This window comes from Paralichthys olivaceus, chromosome 18, assembly GCF_024713975.1.
Source record: "Paralichthys olivaceus isolate ysfri-2021 chromosome 18, ASM2471397v2, whole genome shotgun sequence".
Lineage (NCBI taxonomy): Eukaryota > Metazoa > Chordata > Actinopteri > Pleuronectiformes > Paralichthyidae > Paralichthys > Paralichthys olivaceus.
The window spans coordinates 9,365,166-9,382,500 of record NC_091110.1 but is presented as its reverse complement, the minus strand read 5'-3'; the positions used below and the strand labels follow the sequence as shown (position 1 = coordinate 9,382,500).

General features: G+C 40.4%; 1 protein-coding gene across 2 annotated transcripts in view; it reads left to right on the top strand.

The window, feature by feature from the left end:
* Positions 1–17,335, top strand: part of ctif (CBP80/20-dependent translation initiation factor) — a 48,675-nt gene that overhangs the window by 23,588 nt on the left and 7,752 nt on the right. The window contains exons 8-12 of one of the 2 annotated variants that reach the window (XM_020082372.2): positions 490–566; positions 4,810–4,890; positions 9,349–9,913; positions 11,092–11,391; positions 14,625–14,780. In XM_020082372.2, the coding sequence (XP_019937931.2) occupies positions 490–566; positions 4,810–4,890; positions 9,349–9,913; positions 11,092–11,391; positions 14,625–14,780 (1,179 nt within the window). The remainder of the gene's footprint in view (positions 1–489; positions 567–4,809; positions 4,891–9,348; positions 9,914–11,091; positions 11,392–14,624; positions 14,781–17,335) is intronic. The other variant, XM_020082373.2, reaches the window with a different exon arrangement.

The following is a 17,335-nucleotide window of genomic DNA, read 5'->3' as shown; positions in this document are numbered from 1 at the left end:
TTTTCTCAGGGATGAAATATTAGTTTTTCTCTTACTAAAAGTCAGTCAGCTCCTAAAGTCTTAATAATGTTGTTGTCTATAATGCAAACACGATGCATTGCATATATCAGATTCCTTCACTGAAGCCTGCCTGTTCAGCAACATTAAGTAGTAGTGAGGAGGATGCTTGCATCAAAATGTATCAACACAGCAGAAATCTTTAACTCAATGAAAATAGCTTATTAGATTTAGTTTATTTGCCAAAATGTACACATAAAAATGCATAAATGTTCATAATTCACATACACAAGTTTTAATGGTGTTCCAAAACATTTACTGAAAGAAAAATGCTTGAATGTTTCTGTTCTATTTGTGAGAAAGGTTTGTACATTACAGTGTATTTCTATTTTTACAGTGAATAAGTCTATAGATACTTTCCATAGTGATATAAATGATCAACACGATGTGTTGACAGCAGCTGTCTCTTATGCCATGATTTGTCTCTAACAGGTCTTCCCACCCCTTCCTAATGAGGCTGAGATTGCACACACCAAAAAGCTCTTCCGACGCAAGAAGAATGACCGACGGTAACGCATGCACACACACACACACACACACACACACACACACACACCTCAGCAAGAGGGAATGTTTTTTTCTGTGTTTGATGTCAGACATCGGTGCACAACCAGTCCCATAGCCTTAACATCTCTCCCCGGCCAAAGCAATGTCAAGGAATGCAGGCTCCACACTTTTCTGCAGACAGGAAAAAGAAAAGAAAAACACTGTGGAGACATTCAAGGTTTTTCTTTTCTTTTTTTCCTTCAATAGGTCAAACCTTCTTTCCTTTTGTGAATATGTATTTACTTGTCTTGTCACTCTGGTGCGAAATTTGAAAGTAAATTTTGAAATTGTATCCTGACTTCATTGAAACCAGGTCCTTAAGAGAGAAAAAAAAGTCTTGCTTTCTTGTTCCCTGATGTCACTGGAAAACTGTTCTTCAGTTGCTAAGAGACAGGCCCAGAGAAAATATTTGGGTTGTATTTGTGGTTTAAAAAGAGGAAATTTTAGCTAAACAAGAACGGATAAAAAAAGCACTTTCATCCTTGTTTTTAAGTACAGAGAGTAATTGGTTCTGTCCAGAGCTATTGTGTTTATTTGTGATGGGTGCAGCGCAGGCCAGGCAAAAAGAAAAGAACACAAACATAAACTTGGAGCAACAGTAGTTTTCTTAGGTTTTAATCTATTTGTTTTGTGAGCTGGAAATATTAACATTAAGAGTCCATCCTGTTTTCTCGTCCACTCTGCTTCCAAGTCAGGACTTTACAGCTTGTTTTTTATGGGATAATTACAGTGGCAAGAACAAGTACATGAACCCTGTGTTTTTCTGCATTAATTGGTCATAAAATGTGATGTCATCTACAGTATATCCAAGTCAAAGTTAGACAACATCGAAATGTGCTTAAAGCTAGGATTGATAGTCCTAAAATAACTAGGAAGAGCAGGCTACACTTTGAAAAATGCAGCTGATACATCACCCCCACCCCCCGCCCCCCCATTGGCCATCTCGTCAAAGCTACACCACCAAAACACATGCACTGCCTGACTACTAGAGGCTAACTTTTCTGTTTTTTCAATTCGGTCCAAAAGAAATAAATTACCAACCCTACCATTAGGACATTAAGGCAATTACTATCTTTTGTGTCTTCACTGAACACATCCCTAAAACATTCACATTGCTGGTGAAAGAATTAAGTAAACCCTTGCTCATAACATCCTTTTGGGAGCAATAACCTCAAACAAGAGATTTCTGTAGCTGCAGATCAGACCTGCACAATGTCCAGGAGGAACTTGTTTCACTTCTTCTTGTAGAACAGCTTCAGTTCAGCCATATTTTCAGGACGTTTGGTGTGAATGGTTCTCTGAGGTCAGTCCACTGCATCACTACTGGGTTATGGTTTGTGTTCTGACTGTGTTCAAGACTGAGACACCATTCTCCAATTAAGTCATTGTACCATAAAACACTGCAAATGCCCAATGCCCTTTCATTGTTCAAGTGTGGTTGTATGCAGTGCTTATCCATATTACGTCTATAACAGAAGGTACATGTAGTGGCATAGAAGTTGAGACATGTACTGTGGCTTTAAAGACCAACTTTAGCAAATGCCTCCTAAAAAATCTTTCGAGGATTAATTCTTATATTGGAATCAAAATTAAAAAGTAAATGAGAGACTCAATATAATTAGACTTAAATATATTTTAGTTTCTGCTCAGTGACTTTTGAAGTGTTTCTGAAATTTGAAAACACTTGAGCTGACAACATTTTTACTTGTGTTTTTTTTGACACATTAAACATGAGTGAATGCTTTTAATAGATTTTGATGCTAATGTCCCATTAGTCTATAATGTGAACACAACATTAGCTTTGTATTAGCATTCATCATTCATGTTTGAGGGCTACATGATGTAGCCCCCTGCTGCCTTACTCTAAAGCCAGGCATCACATAGACCAGTCAAACGTATCTGCAGCGATGGAGAAAGCAGGATGAAATTTATGTTGTGAGGAAAAAGGCATAAGAAGAAATGGACATGAGGGAGGAGCACTAGTGTACAAGCAGACTAACATGAAGTGGTTTACATAGGGAAAGATCACAAAGATCATATTAATACACTATTAAGTCATCAAGTATCTTATTCATTCCATAAAAGTGGAAAAAAATACTTTTGATCCTCCTGGCAGGTCGTAAAGTATACATACACCCAAAGAGCAGTTTATTAGGAACACCATACTAATGCTGGGTAGGGCATCCCTCGGCTATCAAAACGTTTTTCATGGCATAGGTTACGCATGATGTCGTAAACAGTCCTCAGAGATTCTGCTCCATGTTGACATGACTTCATCAAATAATTTCTGCAGATGTGACAGCTGCACATTCATGATGCCAATTGCCTCTTCTACCACACCCCAAAGGTGGAGCAGACAATCATCGATTGTGTATGAAAGTGCGGAAACTGGTTATTGTATCAGAAAACATCCTCCATAGCTATAATTACACTATACTGTCCTCTATGAAGCTTAGCGTGCTCGCTCATCAAACCCATTAACATCATATGTTTGTCTATAAAACATGGTAATCCTCTTATATAGATATTCTCCCACGTTCGACTCCCTGACAGAAAACAACCAGTAGCCTGAGGCAATAAATATTCACTGCATCAAAAAACCACAGAAATGATGTTAGATCTGTGTTTATTTAGTTTTGTGTCGGTGAGGAAACAAAAATAAAGTTCGAAGTAAACTTGTTGCAAGCACATGATTAAATATGGCAATGAGTATTGATCCTCTGGCTGTATGTTATGCAAATCACAAGGGTTGAGGGTCGTTGTGAAAGAGAGAGAGTGAGATTGAGTAAAGGAAAAGTGTAGGCTGGCTGCGGCAGGAAGGAAAAGAAAGGGGAGGTAGTGCATGTGTTTCTACTTTAGAAGGCACGTCAAGCAGGGCTGAAATTAGTTGTGATTTACTGGAATGTGCTGCTTACTGCTTTCTGCTCTAAAACAAAAAAAGGGGGGAAAAAGAAGCTAATATGCTCTTTATCTGTCTCTTTTTTTCTCTTCCTTAAAAAAAACAGGTAATTATTTTGAGGAGCGTTTACACATGTAGACTTTATTTTGTGTGTTTTACAAGAACTTCCTTGTGCCTCCAATTGAAGAAAGATTTGAACAACAAACACATTTACATGACTGAACATCCAGTTTCCACACATTAGGAATTTAAACAAAGATGAAGTACAATTTAAACAGTGTAGAAATGTTTAAACACACCAAACACCAAGTCCACCATCTATTCTCTGAATAAAACGATGCCTGCTATGTGTTCAAAATACATTTTATGAATGCAACCTCTGATTAGAATGGAGGCTGCAAAACCAAACACAATGAGCAAAAGTGGCATTTGGCTGTCTGTTATATCACCTAAAAGTATGTAGGTGCATTGTCACTGCACATTTTTTAAGATTAGACATACTAGTCTTTGTGTGAAAAATTGTGTGTGCAGGAGTTTTTGTGTGTATTCGCATTGGTTATACATCAGGTCTCCATATTTTTCTGCACCTAATATGAATGGGTTGTCTTTCTGCCAGAACTTTCTGGGCAAGATGACTCAACGTTATTGACTGTAATCGCCTATTTGTTTATGCATGCATGTATAGATGCACAAACATTCACTTTTTTCAGTAGGTTTGGATTTTGAATTTTTAAACTCAGTGAAAAAGAAAAAAGGTGTGATGCAAATGTTCAGTCAGACAGTCTCGACCTGTCAGACTGAACCCCACAGTCCATTAACCAGTGTGTTGCGGCTTGTATGAAGCCTGGGCTCTTATTGACTGTCCAGCCTGCAGGCTTCTCTTCTCCCCCGGGCAAATCGATTCTCCAGTCTGGGTCAACCAATGGTCCAACGGGTTCATGAATCCCTCATCCACATAGCAGCAGCAATGATTAATCACCAGTATCCCTCCCTTCCCATGATCATATCTGCCAATTCATTCCACCTTTTTAGTGCCCATAGCATTCCTCAGTTCCTGAAGTTCTGTGCATGTTGTTTGAATGACATAGTTATCTGTAGTTTTTTTTTGTTTGTTTCCCTCTTCGCTTCTCTATCTACCCTCCACCTTATATCCTCTATAAAACTTTATCTCTTGCAATCTCCCAAAAATTCCTCCCGCCGTTTCCTACAAATTGTTCTGCCACTTTCCTCCACTCATCATCTGTCTTCCATCCCTTCCATCCTTCCAATCACCTGCATTGTTGCATACCCTCTTCTCCTGCTTGTAGAGCGGTTGATCAGTTCACCCGAGACCAGTTAACCATACTTCTGCCCACTGGCCCTGGGGGGGAGCGGCGAGTCTCAGCCAGGTTAGTGACAAAATGAGCCCTGACCCAGAGCACAAATTAGGAACTGAAAACATTTTCATTTGACACATTTTAAATGACGTTTGATTTATACCCTGTCATCACTAATGCAGATATTTTGCAAATGTTCTTATTCCCCTCGTCCACATGCAAACGTAATTTTTATATCACTAAATCAGCAGTAAATTTTAAATGTTTATCGTACACTTAGTTTTCATTTTAAGTTTAACACGATAAATGATCATTTTCAAATGTAGAAATAAACTTGTTTGCCGCAGTTTGTGCTGTGATATACTGCTCTGCTCGTATTTACATTTATACGACAGATCAGGTTGTTCCAGCACACTCCTCTCTCCGACCACGAGCGCAATGCGATTGTGCGCTATTTTTCATGATGCATTATGGGAAACAATGAGCACACTATATAGGGTGTTAATAACTTCACTAAACATTCAGATACCACTACAAAATGGCATAATACAAAATTACATAATGCACTGTAAAGTGATTAGTGAGTGATTTCAGTTTGGTTAGCATCGCTTGGTTCTAATTACAGCTAAATTTAGCATCACTGCACCACACTACTAGCATTCACAGGCTACCTCACCCAGTATTACTTGGACCACAGTGTTTTTCACTGGTATTTCATTAATATGTTGATGTAGACTTTATAGCCACCTACTGGCCTGGCATGGATGTTTGATCGTTTGTAGTCATTTCCTATGTTCTCTTCTGGAAGGAGATATTTTTTAAAAAGAAGGTCATGTAGATGTGGAAAATATATTTGCAGTAGTTTAAACAAGGAATTAAGAATTAATTCTCAAACTTTTAAATTAGAGAAGTAGATAAATGAGATAATAAATGAGATCCAACCAGCCAACATCAAACGCTTAATTTAACCCTGACTCATGTTCTCAGACTCCTCATCTCAACCACAAAAAAAGTATCTTTTCATTTGATTAGACAGTCGATCACACCAGACATGATCTGTTTAAGAAACAAGATATTGTGAGATGAAATTTCATTAGTGGCCCCATCATTTATCTTTAATGCAAACATCTCCCTGGCACTAATGTGACTGATATATGGTCAATCCGAGCAACACTCCAGCTACTGCAGAGCAGTCATTAAACATGATTAACATTTTATTACTGTCTCACTTTCACCTCTCCGCATCACCAGTAGAGGAGGTCTTATTAGAGCTGATCCTAAACCAACAGCGGCTGTAGAGAGCAAATTAATCATCAGATGAGTGAATGCGTCTGTTTCGGAGAGATGGAGAGAGAAAGACAGAGGGAGGGGGGAGATTGTATTCCTCAACTCTGAAAGTGTCTGATCAGTCTGCGGCTTTGCTAAAGATTATGAAATCTCATTCTCTGCAGTCATATTAAATGAAATCTCTCTGAAAATATTTCTGTCAGTCAGTGTTAAGCTATTACACTGAATTTAATGATTATATAAAAACCTTGATAAGCAGCCATGTAATAATGAGAAGTTTGTAATTGAAAACAAATAAAGAGGCACTGGAGGATGCTGATGGGAGTAACTGATAAGAGGGTGTTTTTTAATCATTAGATGTTTCCATCCAACAGCTTTAATGAACCGTTTCATTTAGAAAATGTCAGAAATGTCAAATAGAAAGAAAATAGACGAGAACATGCACATCCAAACTTGATGAGCAATAAGAGCCGGAAAGAAGCAACAAAAACCAAAGACAAGAAATGTCTGCAGATTATTTGATGCTCCCAGAGCCGGAAACGTTACCCGAGAGGTCAGACAATCCTTGTCTTCTGCTACATATCAGAAAGACAAAATGAAAATATCTACAAAAAAACGAGTGATTATTGCTTAGTATATTGATTAAAGCAAAATGTGACAATGGAAACGTTCTCAATCATAACTGGATTTAAAAGAAATGAACAACAGAAGCAAATGAAAACAAATCTCTGAAGAGCAAAGTGATTGACTGTCGCTCTTTTAATTCCGTCATCTTCTTGCGTCTGCTCAGTCGGCAGTGGTGTCTAATAATGGCATCTAACTGGAGAGGGAGTTTTAAGGGTAGCTAAGCCGTGCGATTTAAAAAGTTCTGTCGGCCTGCTGCAGAGCTGACTTTGAGAGATGCTGAGAATATGTGCAAAGTGCTGGAGGCAGACTGCTGAGCACATTAGAGAGTCCGAGGATGAACTGTCTCCCAACCTCCCCAAGAGAGTGGAGCCGAGAGGGCGAGCAAGAAATAAACCAAATGAACAACCGCAAAAAAAACGTCGAAAATATAATATACTCCTGCCTCTGCCGACACACACACACACAGACAGAGAGAGAGAGTAAAGATGGGGCGTACTTAAAAAAATAAAAGGCTTCAGTACATGATCATTGACATTACTTATTAATCTGTGGTTCATTTTCTGTGTGTAATTGATTCTTTCTTTGTACAACAGAGTATTCAGGCACTTAAAGGGGGAAACAATTACAAAATTAAAGTCTTAATAGAATCATGTATTCGTGCAACAGTCTCTTACTAATATTTTTTTTATCTGTGCATATGAATATATTTGATTCCTTTTTAAGCTCAAATACAGTATGTAAGTTTTCCTGATAATGAACTATTTTGGTTTTAAATGAAAGTGTTTGCAAACTTTACTTCTGAGGTTAAACTTTTCTTTTCATTTCGGGGAACTTCTCCGTCACAGGATCCAACTGTTTATGTGCTTTTGTTTCCTGGCCTCAAAACTGTCTGGCTGGCACTTTTTTTTTTCTTCAGTATCTTGGTTTAAAGAAATTGAGCTATTGAAGGTTTGCTGAATTAAAAGTGCAAGGAAAGTCTTTTGTGAGGAGTGATAAAACCCACGTTGCAGTCATTGAAAGACTTTCTCAGCTTGTCAATCCAGCCTCCCACAAGGCTGACAGGCTGATGAATGTCACATACTTTACTTTTGTTTTTTTGGATATTCTTTTATTATTTGACCTCTTCTGTTGACATATTAATTTTGTAAAATAAGTCTACTTATGGCTTCAAACTCAGCCTTTCATACTGCGTCTATTAAAGAGTGCTGCAATTTTCTGTTAGAGTCTGAGAGAAAACTTGCTTGAGCCTGAACCGATATTTTCCCTCATTACATGCACATGCAATGTAAATTAAGTAGATAGCCCAACCATTGTGACCAAATCTGACTCGAACCTGTCTATCATATCAAAATCTTTGTCTGCGTATCCATACTCTGGTGTCTACATGCACTCTTGTTTGATCCTTATGATTAAGGCTCAGTGTACTTTGCTTTTCTATCAATTTCAAACATAAGATCTGGACTTTTTGCCCAGGTATTAATGGTTCAAAATTATCTGAATTTGTTGTGCTTTATTTAGCAGCTTAAGCAGTTGACTTCATGTCAACATTTATGTTGAGTTATTGTGTTTTTGTTGTTATTTGTATTGGTTTTTATTTAAGTGATTAGGGCTACTTTAGATATGCAGGTGTTGAGCAGGTAAAATTAAGTCTATGGTGAGGCTGCTGAAGCTTGATCACAAAAAATCTATCACTGAATAATTATACCTCAATTTGCAAAAGAAAAAGGCACCTCAAAGTTACCTCCTAACAACATCAGTCTGTTCTTGGAGTCAAATTGTTGTAAGACCTGACAGCGTCTAAGAAGTTATGGCCAGTGGATTGGGTCAGATTGGTCGTGGGATGCAGTGTTGACAATGGTCCGAGAAGAGACAAACCAAGAACTGAAGAATCACTGATATGCAAGAGCAGTGAAAGGGATCCTGTGACACAATATTGTTGAGAAGAAATGTGCTCCATCACACAGAGCACCAGACCCTGCTGAAGAACCACAGCTCCTTATTGTAAATAACCTCAAAAGATGCAAATCCCCTTCATTTACTTAACTTAAAAAAGACAAGATTAGACATTTATTCACCTCCTGCAACATTTTGCTATGTAAAAAGCAGCTTTGGAGTCATCTTATAAAAGGTGAGCAGGGTGGCTGCTTGTTGAGTTCTGTGCTAGTTCACAGGCTGAGGGAGATAATAGGTTACCTCCTCAGTGCCAGGTTCACTAATCCTCTAGACCATATGTCAGCGGCTCCTCAAGCCCAGAGCCAGTGCAGCAAAAAGGACAGAGCTATGCAGGACAGGAAAACACAGACACAATGGGCAGCCACATGTAAGCAGGCACTTGGCCTTTGAAAATGTTGCTACTTTTTGTACTGTTTGTATCTAGTTGTGAATTGTGACAGTAATAGTTACTAAGGAGCATTAGTAACTGTGACTAGATAAGAAACAGAACATTGAGCATTTTGCTCAGGTTTTGGGAGGTTCAGGGGGATGGGAAGATGTTTAAAGCCATAATGGTGCAAGTGTAACACAGAGTGTTGATCTGAGTGAAGCTGAGCAGGTGAAGGCACAAGCCAGCTGATGCTACACCACAGTGAAGCTAACTGAAACCTGCTCTCATTCCAGGAGGCAGCAGCGGCCTCAGGGAGGAGGAGGAGGTGGTGGAGGAGGGAAGAGCCAGCCTCAGCAGATACAGCAACAGTCACCGCAGCACCACAGGGATCACATCCAACAGCAGCAGAATATAACAGAACTGGGAGATAACAGAAACAATAGTGCCGATTGGCCGCCCCGCCAGTACCCGGGAGGACATGGCCAGCGCCAAGGAGGACCCTCGCACTATGGCTACAGCCAGAACCGGCGTTGGCACCACAATCAGAAAGGTCAGGGGCATGGACAGACTAACACCATGGGTGACAAAGGCATAACCCTGAGAACAACCAAAGACAAAGAGACTGAGAATGTAAAAGCTGGTGACGAGCAGATCAGACCGCCTCAAGACTGCAGCCGCAAGAGTCCCAATGAATCACCCAAATCGGAGTCAACACCCTTTACAAATACTTTCCCAGATCTGCGAGTATCTCCCAACCCAGCAGGAAGTGGGAAGGCGAGCGAGGGCCAGTCGGAGCAGCCCAAAGTCAGCTTGCTGCAGTCTTCAAAGGAGAGGCTGCGGAGGAGACTAAAGGACAAGGTACCGAAAAGCTGCTTAGCGCCTGTCACTCAGTATTAAGGCAATCAGGACAAGTGTGTGTGTGTGTGTGTGTGTACACTTGCACTGCCATTTGCTGTTATAATTACTTTCATTATGGTCATGCACACACATGTCCTGTCTTTAATATACAAATGTGTATGCTGGACCTTTCTCACACTGTTGCTCGAGTCCTTGATCTTCTTAGTGATTTAGTTTTCAGAATGACACACACTCAGACGAGGAGGGGAGGACATGTTCTCACTGAGGAGGTGAAACATCTAAAGCAGCATTAAAAGTTTTTGATGATTTTCACTGTACGGCACAAAACTCTTAAGCTAACTCACCACCTGAATTCATTTTCATTTGGCCAAAATCTTCCATGATGATATCTGAATTTAGTGAGATCTAGTGGAGAAGTGTCATGTTGCAACATGAAAGAGAGCTTGTGGCAGCCTTCAGTTGTCATAAAAACGCAAAAGGTGCTAATTTTGTCCAGTTTGGACAACTGTAAAAAACATGGCAGAGGACCCACTCCAGATAAATATATAAGTATTAAATATAATGAGGCTGTTATAGGATAAAAAAAACAACAATTTGTATAATTTAGATGAAACACACTAGTGAAAACATCACTAGGATTATTTTATATTCAATTTCTGCCAATAGACCCCTTTGAACTAAGTCTTACACACTGAACTTTTAAGTTATTATAAAAAGCAGAACATTTTATAATTTGTATATATCCCTCTATCTGTTTCCAGGGGCTCGAAGGTTGTAAGACAATTGACCGAGAAGTCAATGGTTCAACTTGAGCAGATACAAATGTCGAGTTGATACCAATTTGCCAAAAATTTTTTGGACCTCTTCACTTTTTTCACATTTTGCTTTAGCCTTATACTAATACAAACAGAACAGATGTCCCCTAAAGTCTTCAGTTCTAATTTATTAAAAGGCAAAAAAAAACGTTCTATTTCCCCTCCTGATCAGCCAGAGTGACCGTCAGGTTCTTGGTAACCTCTCATTTGTACCAAACCTCTGCTATTTAAAAATGATGGAGGCCATATTGATCCTTGGAGGAGGCATACATTTTTTTGTTGCCTTCTCTAGATTGGTGCCTCGACACAATCCTGTCTCTATCACCACCACTCACTTGTCACAAATTTACCTTCTCATCTCAGGATGAGGCTCGTGTGGAGGCGTCAGGCTCTGGGTCCCAGAACATGGACCGGCTGGTGGACCTGCTCAACAGCATGAGGAGCAACAGCAGCGGCGTGGAGCAGCAGCTGGCCTCCTTCATGGAGGAGGCGCAGTGTTCGGCGCAGTCCGAGGAATCCCTGACGCAGGTGGTCAGCACAATCTACTCCAAGGCTGTGTCGGACAGAAGCTTCGCTGCCACTGCCGCCAAGCTCTGCGACAAGATGGCGCTGTTCATGGTGGAGGGGACCAAGTTCAGATCTCTCCTGCTCAACATGCTGCAGGTGAGGAGAGCTACTGTAGTCAATGTTTTAAAGATGGATTGGATGCAGATGATGGTCAATCTCTGCTACGCATCCAAGATGGTGAACATTGAGAATGAGAACTGTTTGTTTTTCACACTCAGCTTTTTGACCGAGATGATCACACCACCTGGGTAGTCATTGTTCACTGCATGTTGCGATAACTGTCAGTGTAAATTCATTTATAAACTTGATATGAAAGCTGTTCACTTATTCACCAACAGTTTTAACATTGATTTTAAATAGTTTTAGCAGTTTTTAAATTGAATTGAATATCTGTGTTTGAAAAAGGTAATCACTTTAAAAGTGTCGCCTTAATTCTAGCGACCTTTAAAAATGTTGTATCTTTTCTTTCTCTCACAAGTCCATTGCTTCCCTTTTTTTAAGTTGTGCCCCATGTAGCTTTCACATAGATATCTGAATAAATACAGACACAGTAAACAATTGTGTTCTTGCAGGATTCACCAAGTTAAATTTAATGCCAGATAAAATTAAATTAAAGTTTCGCAATCTTAACAGGCAACGTAGAAAAGTATGATGGAAAAAAACAGTAAGAAAAACATGCGTCACCAAGTATTTTCCAGCAGCTTTTATTAATTCCTACTGATATAAATAACTGCAACCTTATTAATTATTTTAAGTTCATTTTAGTGTTTGCTGAAATCAGCATTTGCCCTTTCTGAGTTACCTGTAGCGACGGTGTTTTAGGTCATGCTGCCGACAGAAACACCAAAGAGCATTAACAGACTCTAGCAGCATTCAAATTGCTCAAAAAAGTCACATATAGCATGAGTTTAACAGCTAACAATCAGATGTGCCAAGTTCTGCCAACATTTTAAACTATCATTATTATCTTCAGCAGTCAAGACTAAATTAATCTTGAGATTGTTTGATACTGTAAGGCCATTTTAAACTCAATTCAAGATCCGCAAATGTCTTGAAACAGGCTTCTTGTAAAAAAAAAAAAAAAAAAAAACTTTCAAAGCTCATAATAACAGAACTTGATAACACAGTAGACGTTTTGGGTAAACCTTTAATTGTTTATGCTACACACTAAGTTTCAATCTACCTCAGTTTTATGAGAACCACTTCCAGGTGGAATCTAACTGTGTGTGTGTGTGTGTGTGTGTGTGTGTGTGTGTGTGTGTGTGTGTGTGTGTGTGTGTGTGTGTGTGTGTGTGTGTGTGTGTGTGTGTGTGTGTGTGTGTGTGTGTGTGTGTGTGTGTGTGATGTTGTAAATGTCAGTGGGCAAAGTAGCTAATCCAAACACCCAAGGGGGAGAGAGAGAGAGACCCCTCACCGTTCCAGTCTCACACCCATGATGAAAACATCCTCTCAGCTGTTAGATATTTCACTGCATCCTCCACGTCCGTCATGAGCTCCCTATTCCCCAGTGTCATCCCCCTGCAACGATATGGGCCATTGCCTCACTCCCTCTCCGCTTCCCCTCTCTCTCTCTTAACCACACTCCTCCCTTTCACCCCTCGCTCCAACCTGAGAGACACACAACCTCGCCAGAGCGGCAGACAGTCTAGAAGTAAGCAAATAAGGCATACATGCTGTCTTCAGATGACATTCACAGTCTAAATGTTAACCCACCTGCTGCCTCACAATGTCTCCTCCTTTCCCACTCTTTCACTCCTACTCCTTTCTTTCTCCTGTAGATGCTCTTCCCAGATACACTTTCTTTCTTTTAGTTTTTTTTCCCATTTAAACACCTCTTTCATTAGATGTTGAGATTTTTTATCAGACTCCGCAGTAGGGAACACTGCCTTAATCCTCTTACACCCCTCTTTCCACTATTTATTTATTCCCCCTTTATCACAGCTGCATGGTCCCTTTTTAATTCTCACTTTAATTCCCACTTCCCAGCCAGTGTGGACCCCCTCCTCGTCTTTGACATTTCGCCTTTTTTTTGCTTTTAAAACATTTTAAATGTCATAAGTGGGCTCATGAAGGGCATCCTTAATGATGTTCCCTCCAGACCCCTGGATCTCAATACGGGGGTAATTCTTTTGCGGCCACTCTGCTTATTAAAAGACAGGCATCAGGGTTTGTTGCACTTTGATTAAACATAGCCAGACGGTTACTTATGAAAGATACTCTTTATTTAGCACAGCTGAGATTAGTGGCCTTTCTACTAATGCTGTTGCCTGCTGCTCCATCATCATTGTCTCTTACCTAACTTTTACTAATACTTCAGTCGTCTTCTTTGCTGCATGTATATCCTCCCCCCTTTTGTCGGTTTGTCGTTTAAGTGTCAAATACCATGGTGATGTCCTTGGAGGTGTATGAAAGTCGTGTGTTGTTGATTTTTAGTGTGTGTGGTATGTTTGTTTTTGAACGTGTGAGTGAATTTTCTGTTGGATCCAAGCTGCATACTCTGTTATGTCTGCATACATGCTGGCCTCGAGCATAAGACCGCTCATGCCTGCTGTTCACTTCAGTCCACAACAATGGCTAGTGCATCCTGGGAAAGAAAATCTGCACAGCCCAGTGAGTTGCTGTTAATAAAGCTTCAGTTTAACCTGCTGTGTAACATCTTTACAAGTGCACATTAAGCATTAACCCATATTAACCCTGGCTCTTCTGCAGCTCTGGAACTGTTCACTACCCTTCACTCTCAAACCGCATTACCATATTCACCTGTACTTTTGGCAGATAAAAGAAATTCATGAATTTGTTGAATGTGTTTTTCAACTGCTTTTTGGCTTCAAGTACGTTAAGCTGCAAGGTTAATACATGTGCCACCTACAAAATCTCCCCCATCAGAGGGACAGTAAAGATTTTAATGGTGATTACCTCCACTACTGATGAGATGAAACACTTAAATATCCACCTACCTCCCACCTACTTATAACTTGAATTAGATGTTTAGAAGTGACAGGTTCAGAGTAGCGCAGCATGGTGGTGCGCTGTTGCCACAGCAAGAAGGTTCCCAGGTTTGGTCCTCTGTGTGGTTTGCATGTTCCCCCTGTGTCTGCATGGGTTGTCTGTGGGTACATTGGTGTGAATGTGAGTGTGAATAGTTGTTTGTCTCTGTATGTTGGCCCTGTGATATGCTGGCAACCAGACATCTCAGCTAATGTTTGCTGATGATTGGCCCCAGATCCCCCCACAGCTTTCAAAAGTATATGGGGATAGATAATGGAGGATGGAGTTTCAGTGTATCCTCCAAACTAAATCATCTCTTTTCTTTCTCCGACTCCTTACAGAGGGATTTCTCCCGTCGTGAGGAGCTCCAGCAGTCGGATGTCGAAGGTTGGTTGGGTTTCATCACCTTCTTGTGCGAGGTGTTTGGCACCATGAGGAGCAGCTCCGGAGAGCCATTCAGGGTGCTGGTGTGTCCCATCTTCACCTGCCTACGAGAGGTTTGTACCTTTTTTTGATCAATAAGCACAGTCAATAACCAGCTGATCAACCCGACCCCGCGTGTCCACTAGTAAGAGGAAAGCGTCCAGCTGTGTCTGTGTATCTTGTCTGCTCGGATCAATGTGTGCTGTGAGCCAGTTTCCTGTTGTTTTGGCCAGACCTAGTCTAGAGTCTAGACACCACAGTGGGGTTTGGTTAGTGGCGCTTACAGTCAGGACGCTATTATTTCCAGGAAAGTACATGACCCCGCGTTCAGTTCCCATCAGCTGGTCATGCTCTCACATGCGCCATGGAAACCATACTGGGCAGCCTCTGCAGACACGAAGTGGTTTACAGATGGATTATTGAAAGGGGAAGCAATGGGGGTTTCAGTGGAGTGGGGGAGGGGGGTAGAGGAAGTGGAGGAGACTGTGGTCAGGTTGACAGTTGCACAGGAAGTTTACTCATAGTTTGACAGGTAGAAGACAAGAATAAAAAGAGAGAGGGAGGTGGCAGAGTCTGGGAGTGAAAATCATTTTTAATGTGCAGGTTTGAAAAGAAATAATGGCAGGGTTGAGGCACGTGCCAAGGCACTGCCCACGTCCACACCTTCGCCAGTCTGGCACTCAGCACACACCCCGCGTGTCGCTAACAAACACAGTCACACACACAACTAATACCATCCACACCCTGTCTGAATGTATGCACAGGGCACTATCTCAGCTTGTTAGAAGGCTCAGCGACAGTGTGGAGTAACCAGTCACAAATACACACAAACACACATCCATATTCCAGCATCAGCGCCGGTGTCATGTTTAGACTGATGATGCTACAGATAAGAACACACCTGTCAACAATTTCAAAATGTATGAGGGAGATATAGTGAATGTGTGAGTGTTTGTGGGCCCATATGCTTGTTTGGCAATCTCCATATCCTAGAGCTATAGTTCCTGATTTTTGTCCATCTGCTGTTTTGGCTATTCTGCTACAAGCTATGTGCCATGATGTAAGTGTGTGTGTTTGTGCATATGCAAGCATATGTGCCAGCTTGTGTGGGTATGGCAGTGTAAGTATGTATGTGTGTTAGGAAATAGGCTTGTGTGTACATGTCTTGATAGTTATCAGGCAATGAGCTCACCCATTCATGACAGACAGGCTGTTAAATTCAGAGTTAAAGCCACAATCCACTTGTGAATGCTGTAAATTAGATAATCCTTGATTATGTCCACATTGAGTGGCAATATAATATTACAGTCTTCGTGGGGTATTGGAAAATAGAAACATACAATAAACACCTTAGTGTTTGTCCAGCATCACTGTCTGTGGTTAAATAAGTGACAAGACGTTTTGTTAACAATTACATTTGTCACATAAATAACTTTGTGAAAACAAATCTAGAGATTGTGGTTTCTGGGAATGGAACATGAATATGAAAAATCTAGAACATGAATATTGTCATTTGAATGTACTGTAATATAAATCTGAAATCTAAATTCTACAGTCTTTTGATCTGTTATTAATACCAAACAGTTTGATTAGAGAATCTAACAAAAAAAAATTCTGCTTTTTTTTTGTTGAGGGTAGTGTAAGTAAGAAAACCCAGATTGTGGTACAAAACATTAGCTGTGCTGAACAACATTATATTTGACCTTAAAAATAGATATTATCTTACCTGGAAAGAGACAAAAAGAACTAACAAATTTGTTAAGGACAAAATCAGGGGTAGGTTCCAGAGCAGTTATTAACATTCTATAACATAAACTTATTTTGTTCTATTGAAGCAAATGACCTGCATGTTGCAAACAGAGGACTTGGTTTGCAGTTGCACACTGCAGAAAGTCTGCCCTCACCCTGTGTGGTGGTGACATCAGCCTCTCTGCAGCAAGGGTCCTCACAGTCCAAGACCCTCAACACAGAATATTTATGTACATCACATGTATGTCAGCACCTTGATTTTCTGAGCATCGGGCAGCTGCAAGTGTTATATTCTACTTTCTGTTTGTGGAGCAGTTATTTACGTACTGAACTGATGCAACAAACACAGAGTAATCTTATGTAATGTTACTAAAGGAAGCGCCTGTCCTGGTGCTAGACCTGCTGTTGCTATGCAACTATATGAAACCTGGTTAAAGTTGAAGTAGTCATAATCTTGATGAAACATTTTTTTTTCTGCTCAGCGCTCAAAAACCTTCTTTCTTTTCAAGTGTGATGACAGGTTTCAACATATACAAACATGGATGTGTTTGAGTAATGAAGTAGAGCTGAAAGACAGACAGAGTCTCAGCAGAAAATTTACATGAATGAGGATGTTTTTCTAATTGACTTCACTCAGTCACTCGAGCTGTTGTTGTCACGCCAGCTGCGTTTCTTCCAATCGGAGATACCACAGGATCACAGCTGCCCTAGTTTCTGCTGCTTTTTATCTTCCTGATCAAATGTCTGTTTGAATGAAAAACACTGGAAATGCAAATGACACAGAATCCCAAGGTTTCCCAGCGCAGCGAGCTTTGTTTCTCGATGATGTAACTAACCAACGATGTGGCTGTTACTGTTTTCAGCTTCAGCCGAGAGAATG